At 40.9% G+C, this 14,215-nt stretch overlaps 2 protein-coding genes across 17 annotated transcripts in view; one reads left to right on the top strand and one right to left on the bottom strand.

Annotated features, from left to right (window-relative positions):
• The first annotated feature begins 1,998 nt into the window (after window positions 1-1,998).
• Window positions 1,999-13,184, top strand: CHAMP1 (chromosome alignment maintaining phosphoprotein 1). 2 transcript variants are annotated; one of them, XM_049099545.1, is made up of 3 exons: window positions 1,999-2,120; window positions 9,300-9,377; window positions 9,614-13,184. In XM_049099545.1, exon 3 carries the CDS (start codon window positions 9,668-9,670, stop codon window positions 12,140-12,142), a length of 2,475 nt encoding a protein of 824 aa, XP_048955502.1. In that variant the 5' UTR covers window positions 1,999-2,120; window positions 9,300-9,377; window positions 9,614-9,667; the 3' UTR covers window positions 12,143-13,184. The 2 variants fall into 2 exon arrangements, with proteins under 2 accessions (XP_048955502.1, XP_025296994.1); XM_025441209.3 differs by lacking the exon at window positions 9,300-9,377.
• Window positions 5,139-14,215, bottom strand: part of UPF3A (UPF3A regulator of nonsense mediated mRNA decay) — a 54,197-nt gene continuing 45,120 nt past the window's right edge. For 10 of the 15 annotated variants that reach the window (XR_004808072.2, XR_003134021.3, XR_003134020.3 and 7 more), the window contains one exon: window positions 8,066-8,750. The gene's annotated coding sequence lies outside the window, so the exon portion shown is untranslated. Of the gene's footprint in view, window positions 7,389-8,065; window positions 8,751-14,215 lie in introns of those variants that run through there. The other 5 variants (XR_007405070.1, XR_007405071.1, XR_004808075.2 and 2 more) reach the window with 3 other exon arrangements.

The raw sequence follows: 14,215 nt of genomic DNA, 5'->3' as shown, positions 1-14,215 counted from the left end.
TTTCAGTCCTATACTGACCATTGGCTTGCGGTTATGGAGGGCTCTTACCTGGGAATGCAACTCATTCTAGTCCATGATTGAGTAGTTTGTAAAACTTTTTCTTAAGCTGGAATCTGTTTTCCTGCTGGCTTCCACTTGTTGCTTCTAGGATACCTTACATATTACCCATAATTCTTCCACTTGAAATTAGTCAGTTTCCGTACTCAGAAAAGACATGTTTTTTTGTGTGTGTTTTTTTTTTAAGATTTTATTTATTCATGGGAAACACACAGAGAGAGAGAGAGAGAGAGAGAAAGGCAGAGACACAGGCAGAGGGAGAAGCAGGCTCCATGCCGGGAGCCGGACGCGGGACTCCATCCCGGGTCTCCAGGATCAGGCCCTGGGCTGAAGGCAGCGCTAAACCACTGAGCCACCTGGGCTGCCCAAGACATGTTTTTAAAGACTGCCTGCCATCCTGGTTGCTTTCTTTTGCATGTTGCCTAGTATTCTAAACTCATCCTTCCTGCCCAGAGCTGGAGACAGTGATCCACTGGGACATTCTGTCTGATGTAGATGATGGAGTGCAGTTCTCTGTCGATTCGTATTACTGATTTTGTCCATTACACTAGCTTGTCAAGATCTTCTAGGTTCTAGTGTATTAGTTTAGTCAAGATATATTAGAAAGAACCTAGGTAGATGACAGAACTTTAATCTCGTCCTTTGTGAGATGCTGATTACTTGCTTCATCTTGAGCAAATTACTTAATGTCTAGGTTTGAATTTCTCAGCCATAAATTGAAGTTTCAAAGTAGATGATCCCTGAGGTCTTTCTGCTCTGAATCACAATGATTTGTAAACTAGATGGTAGCACAGGTCTCTTCTAGTTTTAAAGTCCTATGAATCTAAGATCAAGTCTCTAGTCTTCATGATGGGATGTTTAGAGGTAACGAACGGATACTTTATGAGCATATACCATGTGCCAAGAATGTGCAAGGGTTACAGGGGTGAACAGGCCCTCTGAGAGCCAGACTCTTGTAGTGCAAGAGAGTAATGCCTACGTGGAAGGTGTGCACACAAAGAGAGTTGGGGAGGGTGTTGGCCATTGTTTTTTAGGAAGTAATTCTTCCTAAAGGATGGAGAAACTTGCCCGATGGCCGAGTGTGTAAACTTACCATGCCAGGGAGTATAAAGTAGAGGAAATGCCTGTGTGAAAGTCCAGAGGCTAGGTTTGTATTTAAAGGAATGAAGTCCAGTCAGGGGACAGACAGATTGTGAAGGGCTATATATACCGTGGTTTTGTCTTCTGTAGGTGTTGGGGGATATTTTGAGGAACTGTGAGCAGGCCAATGGCATTAGGTTGTATTTGGAAGATGACTGGAAACAGTATGGCGATTGGATGGCGAGGAAGTAAGGCTAGAGAGGCACAGACAGCACAGCTATCCACATTACAGCTTGACCATGGGTAGAGTGGTGTGCTGTGCACTATCCCCTGGCTTGTTCATGGCCAGTTTTGTTCTTGCTATTCAAGTCAACAGCTTACCCGGACCCTGACACATTCTCTGAAATCCATGTTTGAAGAGGCTGTGCAGTCACTGGAGCACCACTGTCCTTCCTTATCCTCTGATGCCTCTTCCTTCTTTGCCCCTTGGTCCTGTGGACAATCTTGTCCCTTCCTCACTACCTGTTACTTTACTGCTCTGCAGTGTAGTTTGGATAATGGACAAAACATCAGCTGCTCCTGTATCCTGTGGTCTCGGCAGCTGAAGTGAGACGATGAATTTGCTGTGGTTATAGACAAGGGTTCAGGATTCGGTCCTGGATTTTAAAATGGAATAAGATGTGGGTGGTGTCATTGGTAGTATCCATGGTTATCTTTGGTATTATTTCATTAAAGCAAGTGGATTGACCCCAGTCACTGTTGGCAGGGAGCAGGTCAGCAAGAGAAATAGGCAGAGTTCTTTTGCATAGATTATCACAGAAATGTAGTTTTGATTACAGTTCCTTTATTCTTTTTTTCCAGGTCCATCTTCTCATCTTTGTTCTTCATGTACTACAAACTATTTTCTATAATTAACTCAGAAGCCATGTAGACTTGCTTGCCCTTTGAAGACATACTTTCAAGGCTTCTAGGAAGATAAACTGGTAAGTCTACCAGAGAAAGTATTGTTGGTCTTTATTTCTTCCCTGCTCTAAAGGGAATTGGCCTGGATTTATAGTGTTATTTTACCAGCTTTACTTTGCATATTGTTTTTGTTTGCTTCATAACAATTAGGAGAGTATGTTTAAGATGTGAACATTTTTGAGAAGTGCTTACACCTAAGGAAAATCTACAAAAGCACATATGTGCATACATAATGATGCATGAAGATGTGACAGGTATGCATATATATGACAGAGTTTGGGGTTTGAGAAGTGAATTTTAAACAATTCTTTAAAAAATTTTTTTGAGTAAGGGGTTACTAGGGTCTGATAATGAGGCTGGGAAATAGACACTTTGAGACTGGCCAGAAGAGTTGATGGTAAGAAGAGGAAGAAATAGAGAGGGGCAGGTGAGGGAGATGGGAAACACCCAAGTCTAGGGAGCCATCGGAATTAACACAGATTGAGAGGGAGCAGGATCGGTGAGGAACTGATTGGCACTCCATGGAGGGTGAGAGAGCTGATGATTTAACATGCAGCAGTTAAGGACAAAAGGAATCCAAGCTGAGGTGGCTGGGGGCCACTTGGAGGCAAAAGCAGCAGGAATTAGGGCAAGTGGTATTCATCAAAGATAAACTAATTGGGGATCCCTGGGTGGCTCAGCGGTTTAGCGCCTGCCTTTGACCAGGTCGGGCTCCAGGCATAGAGCCTGCTTCTCCCTCCTCCTGTGTCTCTGCCTCTCTCTCTCTCTCTCTGTCTATCTCTCTCTCTTTGTGTGTGTGTGTGTCTATCATTCATAAATAAATACATCTTTAAAAAAAAAAAAAGATAAACTAATTTACAGAAGCAGCAATAAAATGTAGGGTTAGTGTAAAATTTCCAGAGAGGCAAGAAACAGAGATACAGCCAATGGAAAGTAGAAGTAAGCAGAAATAGTGGTAGAGTTTTGCCTATAGAAAGCAACCACAAGGGGAATCCCTGGGTGGCTCAGCGGTTTAGTGCCTGCCTTTGGCCCAGGATGTGATCCTGGAGTCCTGGGATCAAGTCCCACATCAGGCTCCTTGCATGGAGCCTGCTTCTTCCTCTGCCTGTGTCTCTGCCTCTCACTCTCTCTCTCTCTCTCTGTGTCTCTCATGAATAAATAAATAAAATTTTTTTAAAAAAAAAAAAAAAGAAAGGAAAGGAACCACAATTCTTTCATAGGAATGGGAACAGGGGGTGTGGTTCTCCAGTTGTTGCACTAATGTTAGAGATGTCAATTTATGAGATGTGGTTTTATTTTCTTTTTCATTTGGTAAGTTTGCCAGAAACATTTTTTTCCCTTAGATTTATTTATTAGCAAGAGAGTGAGAGCATGAGTGGGGGGAGGGCAGAGGGAGAAGTAGACTCCCCACTGAGCAGGAAGCCGGTATAGGGCTCCATCCCAGGACACTGGGATAACAACCTGAGCCAAAGGTGGGCTCGGGCTCCTAACCAACTGAGCCACCCAGGCATGCCATGGAAGCATTTTTTAAAAACTTTCCTGATGACAGAATAGTGTGCTCAGTAATTTCTGTAGGAAGAGAACAAAATGCTTTACTCTTAAAGTTCATAATCTGATTCCTGTATTATACACTTATTGGGCTTATTGATAACCTCTATTTTATGAACTAGTATTGGTAAAAAGTTGATGAGTTAACATACAGGAAATGAAAGTTGTTTTGTTGATAGGACTGTAAATTAGGCAAAGACAATAGAGAGGTACTGAGTAAGATACTTTCTCCCACTCTACACTAGTTTCTTGAGAAGATGGGAAAAGTTTCATAGTTAACAGTTTAAGTTTAAGAAACGCAAGTTGTGAAAGTACAAAGTCTATCTTCCTGTCATAAATAGGACTTGAGTATATTTCAGATGAGATACTGCGTGCTGGTCAGCCATAACTTTAGCAAGGTCATTGGGCAATATTTACTTACCAGAAACTGAACTGTTGGTTAGAGGATGCCCTTGTAGTTTCTAGTATAATAATCATAGCTGACACCGACAGTTCACCATGAGATACTGTTCTAAATATGCTACAAAATATTAACATCCGTCCAGGAACCTGAAACGTAAGTTCAGCAACCTAACAAAAGCCATATACTGGAACCAGGACTCACTCAAACCCAACAAGCCTGAGGTCTTAACCTCTGTGTCATATATATGCAACTTAGGGTTTATTATACTATAATGATGGTTTTTAATATGTAATGTCCCCCTTATGAACATCCCTTGACTGTTGATTGTGGCCGTTTAGGCCAGATGCGGTTATTGAGAAATCGCTGCCTTTTCTTATAACATTCTTATACTTTTATGAGACACTGGGTTTTAGGTGGATCGTTAACCTGCACATTCTTTCTACATGTTATCTTCATTATGTTTGCAAGTTTCAGAGATTTTTTTTATTCAGTATTCAGTGATTATATTCTTTTTTTAGTCAGCCCATAGAGCCCTAAAAACAATTTTCTGAAAGCCAGGATAGTTGCAGCTCCTGAAGCTCCTGAAGGAGCTAATACTTTCTGAAAAGCACTCGTTTGTTTCCTCAACTGTCTTGTCACCTTTTTATATTTAAACTGCTACCCCCAAATGCAAATAATAAACCGGTAATATAGGTGATAGAAAACAGTGTTGTAGGCAATAACATCTTCAAGACAAGTTCTCAAAATTAGAAATACTGTACAGTTTTTTAAGTTATTGTTTCTGAAATTATTAAAGGGGATCCTCTTAATATAAATAAGTATCTCTAATCTGTATTGTAGTTTGAGGAGCAGTAACCTGGAAGGAATACATTTTGACCCTGTAATTACTATTAGCACAGAGCACATTAAATGCTCTTGGTGGTAGCTGATACTTTTCGTAAAGGATAGGACAGGGACGCCAGGGTGGCTCAGCGGTTTAGCACCTGCCTTTATCCCCAGGGCATGATCCCAGGGTTCTGGGATCAAGTTCCACATCAGGCTCCCTGTATGGAGCCTGCTTCTCCCTCTGCCTGTGTCTGCTCCCCGCTGCCCCCTCCCCCCGTCTCTCATGAATAAATAAATAAAATCTTTATTTTTTTTGTAATAATAAATTCATTTTTTATTGGTGTTCAATTTGCCAACATACAGAATAACACCCAGTGCTCATCCTGTCAAGTGCCCCCCTCAATGCCCGCCACCCAGTAACCCCCACTCCCTGCCCTCCTCCCCTTCCACCACCCCTAGTTCGTTTCCCAGAGTTAGGAGTCTTTATGTTCTGTCTCCCTTTCTGATATTTCCCACACATTTCTTCTCCCTTCCCTTATATTCCCTTTCACTATTATTTATATTCCCCAAATGAATGAGAACATATAATGTTTGTCCTTCTCTGATTGACTTACTTCACTCAGCATAATACCCTCCAGTTCCATCCACATTGAAGCAAATGGTGGGTATTTGTGGTTTCTAATGGCTGAGTAATATTCCACTGTATACATAGACCACATCTTCTTTATCCATTCATCTTTCGATGGACACCGAGACCCCTTCCACAGTTTGGCTATTGTGGACATCACTGCTATAAACATTGGGGTGCAGGTGTCCCAGCGTTTCATTGCATCTGAATCTTTGTGGTAAATCCCCAGCAGGGCAATTGCTGGGTCGTAGGGCAGATCTATTTTTAACTCTTTGAGGAACCTCCACACAGTTTTCCAGAGTGGCTGCATCAGTTCACATTCCCCCCAACAGTGTAGGAGGGTTCCCCTTTCTCCACATCCTCTCCAACATTTGTGGTTTCCTGCCTTGTTAATTTTCCCCATTCTCACTGGTGTGAGGTGGTATCTCGTTGTGGTTTTGATTCGTATTTCCCTGATGGCAAGTGATGCAGAGCATTTTCTCATGTGCATGTTGGCCATGTCTTATGTTTTCCTCTGAGATTTCTGTTCATGTCTCTTGCACATTTCGTGATTGGATTGTTTGTTTCTTTGGTGTTGAGTTTAATAAGTTCTTTATAGATCTTGGAAACTAGCCCTTTATCTGATACGTCATTTGCAAATATCTTCTCTCATTCTGTAGGTTGTCTTTTAGTTTTGTTGACTATATCCTTTGCTGTGCGAAAGCTTCTTATCTTGATGAAGTCCCAATAGTTCATTTTTGCTTTTGTTTCTTTTGCCTTCGTGGATGTATCTTGCAAGAAGTTACTGTGGCCGAGTTCAAAAAGGGTGTTGCCTGTGTTCTCCTCTAGGATTTTGATGGAATCTTATCTCACATTTAGATCTTTCATCCATTTTGAGTTTATCTTTGTGTATGGTGCAAGAGAGTGGTCTAGTTTCATTTTTCTGCATGTGGATGTCCAGTTTTCCCAGCACCATTTACTGAAGAGACTGTCTTTCTTCCAGTGGATAGTCTTTCCTCCTTTGTCGAATATTCATTGACCATAAAGTTGAGGGTCCACTTCTGGGTTCTCTATTCTGTTCCATTGATCTATGTGTTGTTTTTGTGCCAGTACCAGACTGTCTTGATGACCACAGCTTTGTAGTACAACCTGAAATCTGGCATTGTGAGGCCCCCAGCTATGGTTTTGTTTTTTAAAATTCCCCTGGCTATTCGGGGTCTTTTCTGATTCCACAAAATCTTAAAATAATTTGTTCTAACTCTCTGAAGAAAGTCCATGGTATTTTGATAGGGACTGCATTAAACGTATAAATTGCCCTGGGTAACATTGACATTTTCACAATATTCATTCTTACACAATCCATGAGCATGGAATATTTTTCCATCTCTTTGTGTCTTCCTCAATTTCTTTCAGAAGAGTTCTATCGTTTTTAAGGTATAGATCCTTTACAGGGTTCTGGGATCAAGTTCCACATCAGGCTCCCTGTATGGAGCCTGCTTCTCCCTCTGCCTGTGTCTGCTCCCCGCTGCCTCCCGCCCCCCACCCCCCGTCTCTTGAATAAATAAATAAAATCTTAAAAAAAAAAAAAAAGGAAGCGCAAAGGGGCTTCTGACTTCCTGGACACAAATGTAAATCTCGCCTTCCTTAAAAAAAAAAAAAAAAAAAAAAAAGGATAGGACATAATTTAATGAGAAAAGACTTTGTGATCCACTTGGATAAACTCATCAACTGTGTTACAGAATCTGTTTTGGCAGCTGTTGAGTTCACATGCTGAGAAGAGCATACAAGATGGAAATGGTAGAGAATAGAAGAGTCCAGGGATGCCTGGCTGGCTCAGTTGGAAGAGCATGTGATTCTTGATTTCAGGGTTGTGAGTTCGAGCCCTGTTTTGAAGATAGGGATTGCCTAAAAAAAATTTTAAAAAGAAAGACTAGAATCCAGAATGGATTTATCAACACAAAATTTAGTAAATGCAAAATGGAACATTACATATCAGTGAGGAAAAGGGTTGCAGAGACCACTGAATTGTCTGTTTGGGATGAAAAAATAGGCTGAATCCCTATCTCCCTCCTTTTACCAGATAAAGTAAAACTATAAATGTAAAAAAAAAAATATATATATATATATATATAAATGTAAGGGGGTGCCTGGGTGGCTCAGTCGGTTAAGTGTCTGACTCTTGGTTTTCGCTCAGGTCTTGATCCCAAGGTCGTGAGATCGAGCCCCATGTTGGGCTGTCTCACCCTGGGCATGGAGCCTGCTTAAGGTTCTCTCTCTCCTTCTGTCCCTTTCCCTCCCTCAAAAAAGTACAAATGTAAAAAGAATGAAATCCTCAAAATCATAGTAAAAAAGTATTGACTGCTTTAAAAAGTATCAGAATAGGAAAGCATAATTTATAACAATCGTAAGGAAGACACCTTTAAGTTTTTAATTTTTCCATAAACCAGTTGTGTGTGAAAAAGCGCACATATATATACATATACATACCATAAAGTCAAGAGACATGATAAACTATGAAAATATTTTCAATAAAAGAGCTGATTTCTTTTATGCATACTATTTACAAATAATTAAAAGGAGAAGGCACATCCTACAAAAGAAATACACAGGGCTAACAAGGGAAATTTTCACTCTTTCTTTTTTTTTTTTTTTTTTTTTAAATTTATGATAGTCATACAGAGAGAGAGAGAGAGAGGCAGAGACACAGGCAGAGGGAGAAGCAGGCTCCATGCACCGGGAGCCTGATGTGGGATTCGATCCTGGGTCTCCAGGATCGCGCCCTGGGCCAAAAGCAGGCGCCAAACCGCTGCGCCACTCAGGGATCCCTTCACTCTTTCTTATTAAAGTAAAGCACCTTAAAATAATGCTGAGACTCCAATTTTCACCCAAGAAGTGGCAAAGATTAGAAGTTTAATAATACTCAGTATTGGTGAGGGAGTTGGGGAATTGTCCACGGTATATACATTTGTTGATTGGTACATAATAGTATTATAACTTTTCGAGACTTCTGTGAAATCTATCAATTATAAATGTAAATCACCTTTGGCTCAGGTAATTCACTTCTAGGAATCTTCTCTTCAGAAATACCCTCACACTCAAGATATGCACAAGAAGATTTAGTGCTTGCTCTCTGTATAAGTAGAAACAGAACTCTAGGTAGAAACACAGAAACTTGGCCTTCTTTGGTTTCTAGAATCACTGAAACTCCACTTCTCACCGTGAAGCCTCAGGAGCTGGTCTTCTTTCTCCTGAAGCATCTTCTCTTCCCTAAATGAAAACAAGTTGCAGAACAGTGTGTTTAATATCCCATTTTTAGCTATAAGCTCCTGTTACTTTTTACCACCCTAGAAGACTTGCTTAAACTTTTAAAAAGTCATAATTACTGACAAGCAAGTTCCTACCTTAAGGGTTAGTCATCTCTCTGAATTGCCCTTTGCTAGGCAAACTCCTTTACATCATTCAGGATCAATGCTTGAGCATCTTTCCTTGACAGCCTTCTCTACGTTCACAGTTGGTTTTGCACCTAATGTAACCACCAAGTATAAGACACCTCTTTTTTTTTTTTAAGACACCCTTTAAACCCTAGAAAAGTAGGGCACAAAAAAATAATTCATTTATGAAATGAATGAATGAAATACTTTATATTAGGTTGGATAAAACATTACAGAATAATTTGATATTTTTTAAAAGCCATCTTTTCATAATTTTAGTTAAAGTATTTCTGAAGTGGATCTAGTTTCATGCTCAGCCTTAAACTGCCTAGCTTTAATTTTGATGTTGGCTCAGCTTTATATGTTGACTGCTTGTTCATTCCAGATTTCACAGTCAGGCTGTAAGGCATGTGCTAGGTGATTCTGGGATCAAGGTTGGGTCACTGGCAGTCCTATTACTGGGGTAAGGCACCTCTGAACCTATTTCTTCATCTGCAAATAAAAGTAATACTGAGTCATAGTGTTAGGAAGATTAAAAATTAGTTCATTCTCTCTTTTCTCTTCAAAATCTCTATTAAGGTATTATCTGATAAATGTACATGCCATATGAGACTTAAAATTATGCAGGTTTACGACAGAGAACAGCACTTTATTCAAAATTAGGTTCCCTGAAAATAATTAATTTCTACTTTGTTGCAGCACTGTTGAAAGTTTTTAAAGAATATAATCGTGTGTGTTGTGACAGAGAGAGAAATGGAAGTATTCCAGGAAGTCCGTAAACCATCATCACGTTTGGAGTGTGACCACTGCAGTTTTCGAGGCACAGATTATGAAAATGTACAAATCCACATGGGTACCATCCATCCAGAATTTTGTGATGAAATGGATGCTGGTGGGTTAGGTAAAATGATTTTTTACCAGAAAAGTGCAAAGCTGTTTCACTGCCATAAGTGCTTCTTCACCAGCAAGATGTACTCTAATGTGTACTATCACATTACATCCAAACATGCAGGCCCAGAGAAGTGGAATGAGAAACCAAAAAATCCAGTAAGCAAAGAAACAGATCCTGGGAAAAGCCCTCCTCTTCCTGAGCACCAGAAAATGTCCTCAAATTCAGCAGAACTCCCAAAACCTATACCTGCTCTTTCCATAGAGACACAGAAACTTGGCCCGATTTTGTCTCCAGAATCACCAAAACCTACACCTCTCACTTCCCTAGAGCCTCAGAAGCCTGGCCCTGTTGTTTCTCCTGAGCCACAGACACCCTCTCTTCCTTCTCCTGAGCCTCCAAAATCTGCCTCTGTTTCTTCTCCTGAACTTCCAAAATCAGTCCCTTTCGTTTCTGAATCTCAGAAACCAGTCCCTGTTCCTTCTCCAGAACCGCAGAAACTTGGTCCTATATCTCCTGAGCCAGTAAAGGCCACTCTTGTTAATCCTAAACCTCAAAAACACTCCCATTTCACAGAAACATTGGGGCCACCTTCAGGCTCGTCTCCAGAGTCACCAGTTTTAGCTGCTTCTCCAGAACCTTGGGGTCCATCCCCAACTGCATCTCCAGAGTCTCGGAAGCCAGCCCGGACTATCTCCCCTGAGCCAAGGAAGCCATCCCCATCGGAATCTCCTGAACCTTGGAAGCCATTCCCTGCTGTCTCTCCAGAGCCCAGGAGACCAGCCCCAGCTGTGTCACCAGGTTCTTGGAAGCCAGGGCCACCTGGGTCCCCGAGGTCTTGGAAATCTAGTCCTTCAGCATCATCAGGACCTTGGAAGCCAGCTAAACCTGCTCCATCTGTGTCTCCTGGTCCTTGGAAGCCAATTCCTTCTATCTCACCTGGACCATGGAAACCAACTTCCTCTGTGTCCCCCGCATCCTGGAAGTCTTCATCGGTTTCACCTGGTTCCTGGAAGTCTCCCCCTGCGTCTCCTGAGGCGTGGAAGTCTGGCCCACCAGAACTCCGAAAGACAGCTCCCACCTTGTCACCTGAACATTGGAAGACAGTTCCCTCAGTGTCCCCTGAGCTTCGTAAAGCAGGACCTCCCTTGTCTCCTGAACTTCGCAAACCAGGCCCACCATTGTCCCCAGAGATCCGCAGTCCAGCAGGATCTCCAGAGCTCAGAAAACCTTCAGGGTCTCCAGAGCTTTGGAAGCTTTCTTCTGATCAGCGAAAAACTTCTCCTGCTTCACTTGATTTTTCCGAGTCCCAGAAGAGTTCCCGTGGTGGTTCCCCTGACCTTTGGAAGTCTTCCTTTTTTATTGAACCTCAAAAACCTGTCTTCCCTGAGACCCGGAAACCTTCTGGACCATCTGAGTCCCCTAAAGCAGGTTCCGATATCTGGAAGCCTGTTCTCTCTCTTGATACTGAACCTAGAAAACCTGCCTTGTTTTCTGAGCCCACCAAAACAGCCCCTCCAGCTTCTCCTGAACCACGAAAACGTGCTCTTTTTCCAGAGCCCCGGAAACATGCCCTTTTCCCTGAACTTCCCAAATCTGCTATCTTCTCAGAGTCTCAGAAGGCAGTTGAGCTTGGTGATGAACTACAGACAGATGCCATAGATGATCAAAAGTGTGATATTTTGGTTCAAGAAGAACTACTAGCTACACCTAAAAAACTCTTAGAAGACACTTTATTTCCTTCCTCAAAAAAGCTCAAGAAAGACAACCAAGAGAACTCAGATGCTGAGCTTAGTAGCAGTGAGTATATAAAAGCAGATTTAGATGTGATAGACAGCAAGGGCCAAGAATCAAGCAGTGATCAAGAGCAGGTAGATGTGGAATCTATTGATTTCAGTAAAGAGAACAAAATGGATATGACTAATCCAGAGCAGTCCAAAAATGTGTTACAATTTACTGAAGAGAAAGAGGCTTTTATCTCTGAAGAAGAGATTGCAAAGTATATGAAGCGTGGAAAAGGAAAGTATTATTGCAAAATTTGTTGCTGTCGAGCTATGAAAAAAGGTGCAGTTTTGCATCATTTGGTTAATAAACATAATGTTCATAGCCCTTACAAATGTACAATTTGTGGAAAGGCTTTTCTTTTGGAATCTCTCCTTAAAAATCATGTAGCAGCCCATGGGCAGAGTTTACTTAAATGTCCACGTTGTAATTTTGAATCAAATTTCCCAAGAGGCTTTAAAAAACATTTAACTCACTGTCAAAGCCGGCATAATGAAGAAGCAAATAAAAAGCTAATGGAAGCTCTTGAACAGCCACTGGAGGAGCAGCAAATTTGATTTTTACACATGGTGTGGATATATGATCTACAAAGTTGTTTGTTGAAACTGTAAAGCATAGTTAATAGCATAGTTGGATCAGTAGATGTTGATGTGTATGGTGTATTGTGTTTAATTGTCTCAGTAGTGTTACAGAGAATAAGCATTTGGTTCTTTTTTTCATGGTCTCTGTTTATGTGACTATCTTGTAAGTCAATAAATTCATAACTGTATTCCAGATGGATAAAATTTCTCTAATTCCTTTTAAATATATTTGAATAATATGAAAATGTAGGTGGTCCACTTAACAATCAATAGCAAGTTGTACTCAATTTGAAACATCTAATCAAAGTGTCTGTATCTTTTTTTTGTGGAACTAACTCCAGACAATGGAAATTATTAGTTGGAATGTTTAAGAATTAGGTATGAAAAATTTCAGAAATTTTCTCTTAAATGTATTTTCAGATCATAAAAGTTATTTTGAAGTTCCTATTTGATCATATGAAGTTATTTATAAATCTTGAGCAGTTCTAGATGTTTATTAGCTTTTACGTCATGGAAAATTAGAGTCTCAGGGTTTGCTGATTTTCTGCTAAAAGAGATGTAGAGTAAGTTTTTAAAGGTTTGCAGCTTCCTCTAGGAAACTGGGAAAGATGAGTGTGACTTCGGTCTTGTCCTTAGTTGTTTCCTTCTGAGGAGTCTTCCATTCTACATCGCCTTCCCCACCCCACCCCCAGTTCTGGTTCTTCTCTTCCCTGTGAGCCCACACCTATAGATGATCCTTAACCGCCAAATGTGTTAGAACTGCACTTGCTGCTCCTGCGCCTCACACGTCACCTGTGGGGTTTCAGACCTGGTGATGAGTAGGAACTGAGAGTCTTCCAGATTCACAGTAGAAAATTTTTTAAGTAGACATTTCTGTTTGAGAGTATGTCAGTTGTATGTTTTCCACAGTTGTTAACTGTAAATACTTTGTGCCTGTTTGTTGATTATTTTTGTTCTAAACTATTTTGTCAAATGTGTATCAACCAAATTAAAAGCAAAGGCTATCATGTCAGCAGCATCCTCATGTGTGTGTATTCTTTTGTGTAATTTTCATTGTATGACACCCAGATTCCATTATTCTTTCTTGTTCCCCCTGTTCTCAGCATGCTAATTTTCCTATCTGGAGCAGCATTTCCTAAAGCTAGGTTTTCTCAGTTCTGTGGTCAGGTAAGTGAAGGAAATGCCACACTTGGCAGTGTTCCTTGTGGAAGATCCACAACCTGGTGGACTTGTGTAAACAGTGTGAAGCATTTAGTGCCATAAGGATTCTCCTGTGCACCCAAGGGTTGAGAGACTACGTTTATTTAAGCTGTTCCTAGACATTTTTGAACGGTGAGCACTTTTTTTCATAACCTCCAAAGTAATATGCCAATTGAGAAGACTTAGTGTTTATAGAATACTGGGAAGAACTTACAGGCTCCAGGTCTCACCACCTGGGTGAGTAGTTAAGCTGTCGTCAGTTTATTTTGGGTCCCTTCGGAACAAGCTTCCAGTGCTGGCATTTCCTTCTAGGCCAGCAAGTAGGACAGGTAGGGTTCCTTGGATAAGACAGTCCTGTTCTCATCAATGCTGGCTTGATTAAAATTATGACGAACATACAAAGGTGTGGAGCATGCAGAAACCGTTTTGAAGCCTGCAGTCTCAAACCAGCTGTGTTATGTGTGACATTATTTCCTTAGGACTTTACACTTTTGGTGCACACTTCTCACAGAACCCTTCCTAGATCTTTACTCAAGGTGGAGCCAACTACATCCCCTGACTTGCCATCTCATGTGGGTTTTTTCATAATACAGAGGATATGTATATCAGGATATGCTTCAGGATATGCTGAAGATGCACAAATAGTTTTGGCCTTTGGTTAAGCCACTGTGTTCTTGGCCTCACTTCATTTGTGGCTTTCTACTTTTTTTTTTTCTTTTACGTCTCAGATCAGGATAACCTAATACTTTTTTTTTTTTTTTTAAACCTTGGCAATTTGCTTCCTGTACAGTCACATGCCTTTAGTCATTGTGACCCTGTCTACATTTTCATTTTCTTACTTTCCTATGT

Source organism: Canis lupus, chromosome 22, assembly GCF_003254725.2.
Source record: "Canis lupus dingo isolate Sandy chromosome 22, ASM325472v2, whole genome shotgun sequence".
Taxonomy (NCBI): Eukaryota; Metazoa; Chordata; class Mammalia; order Carnivora; family Canidae; genus Canis; species Canis lupus.
This window is presented reverse-complemented; position numbering and strand designations above follow the sequence as displayed.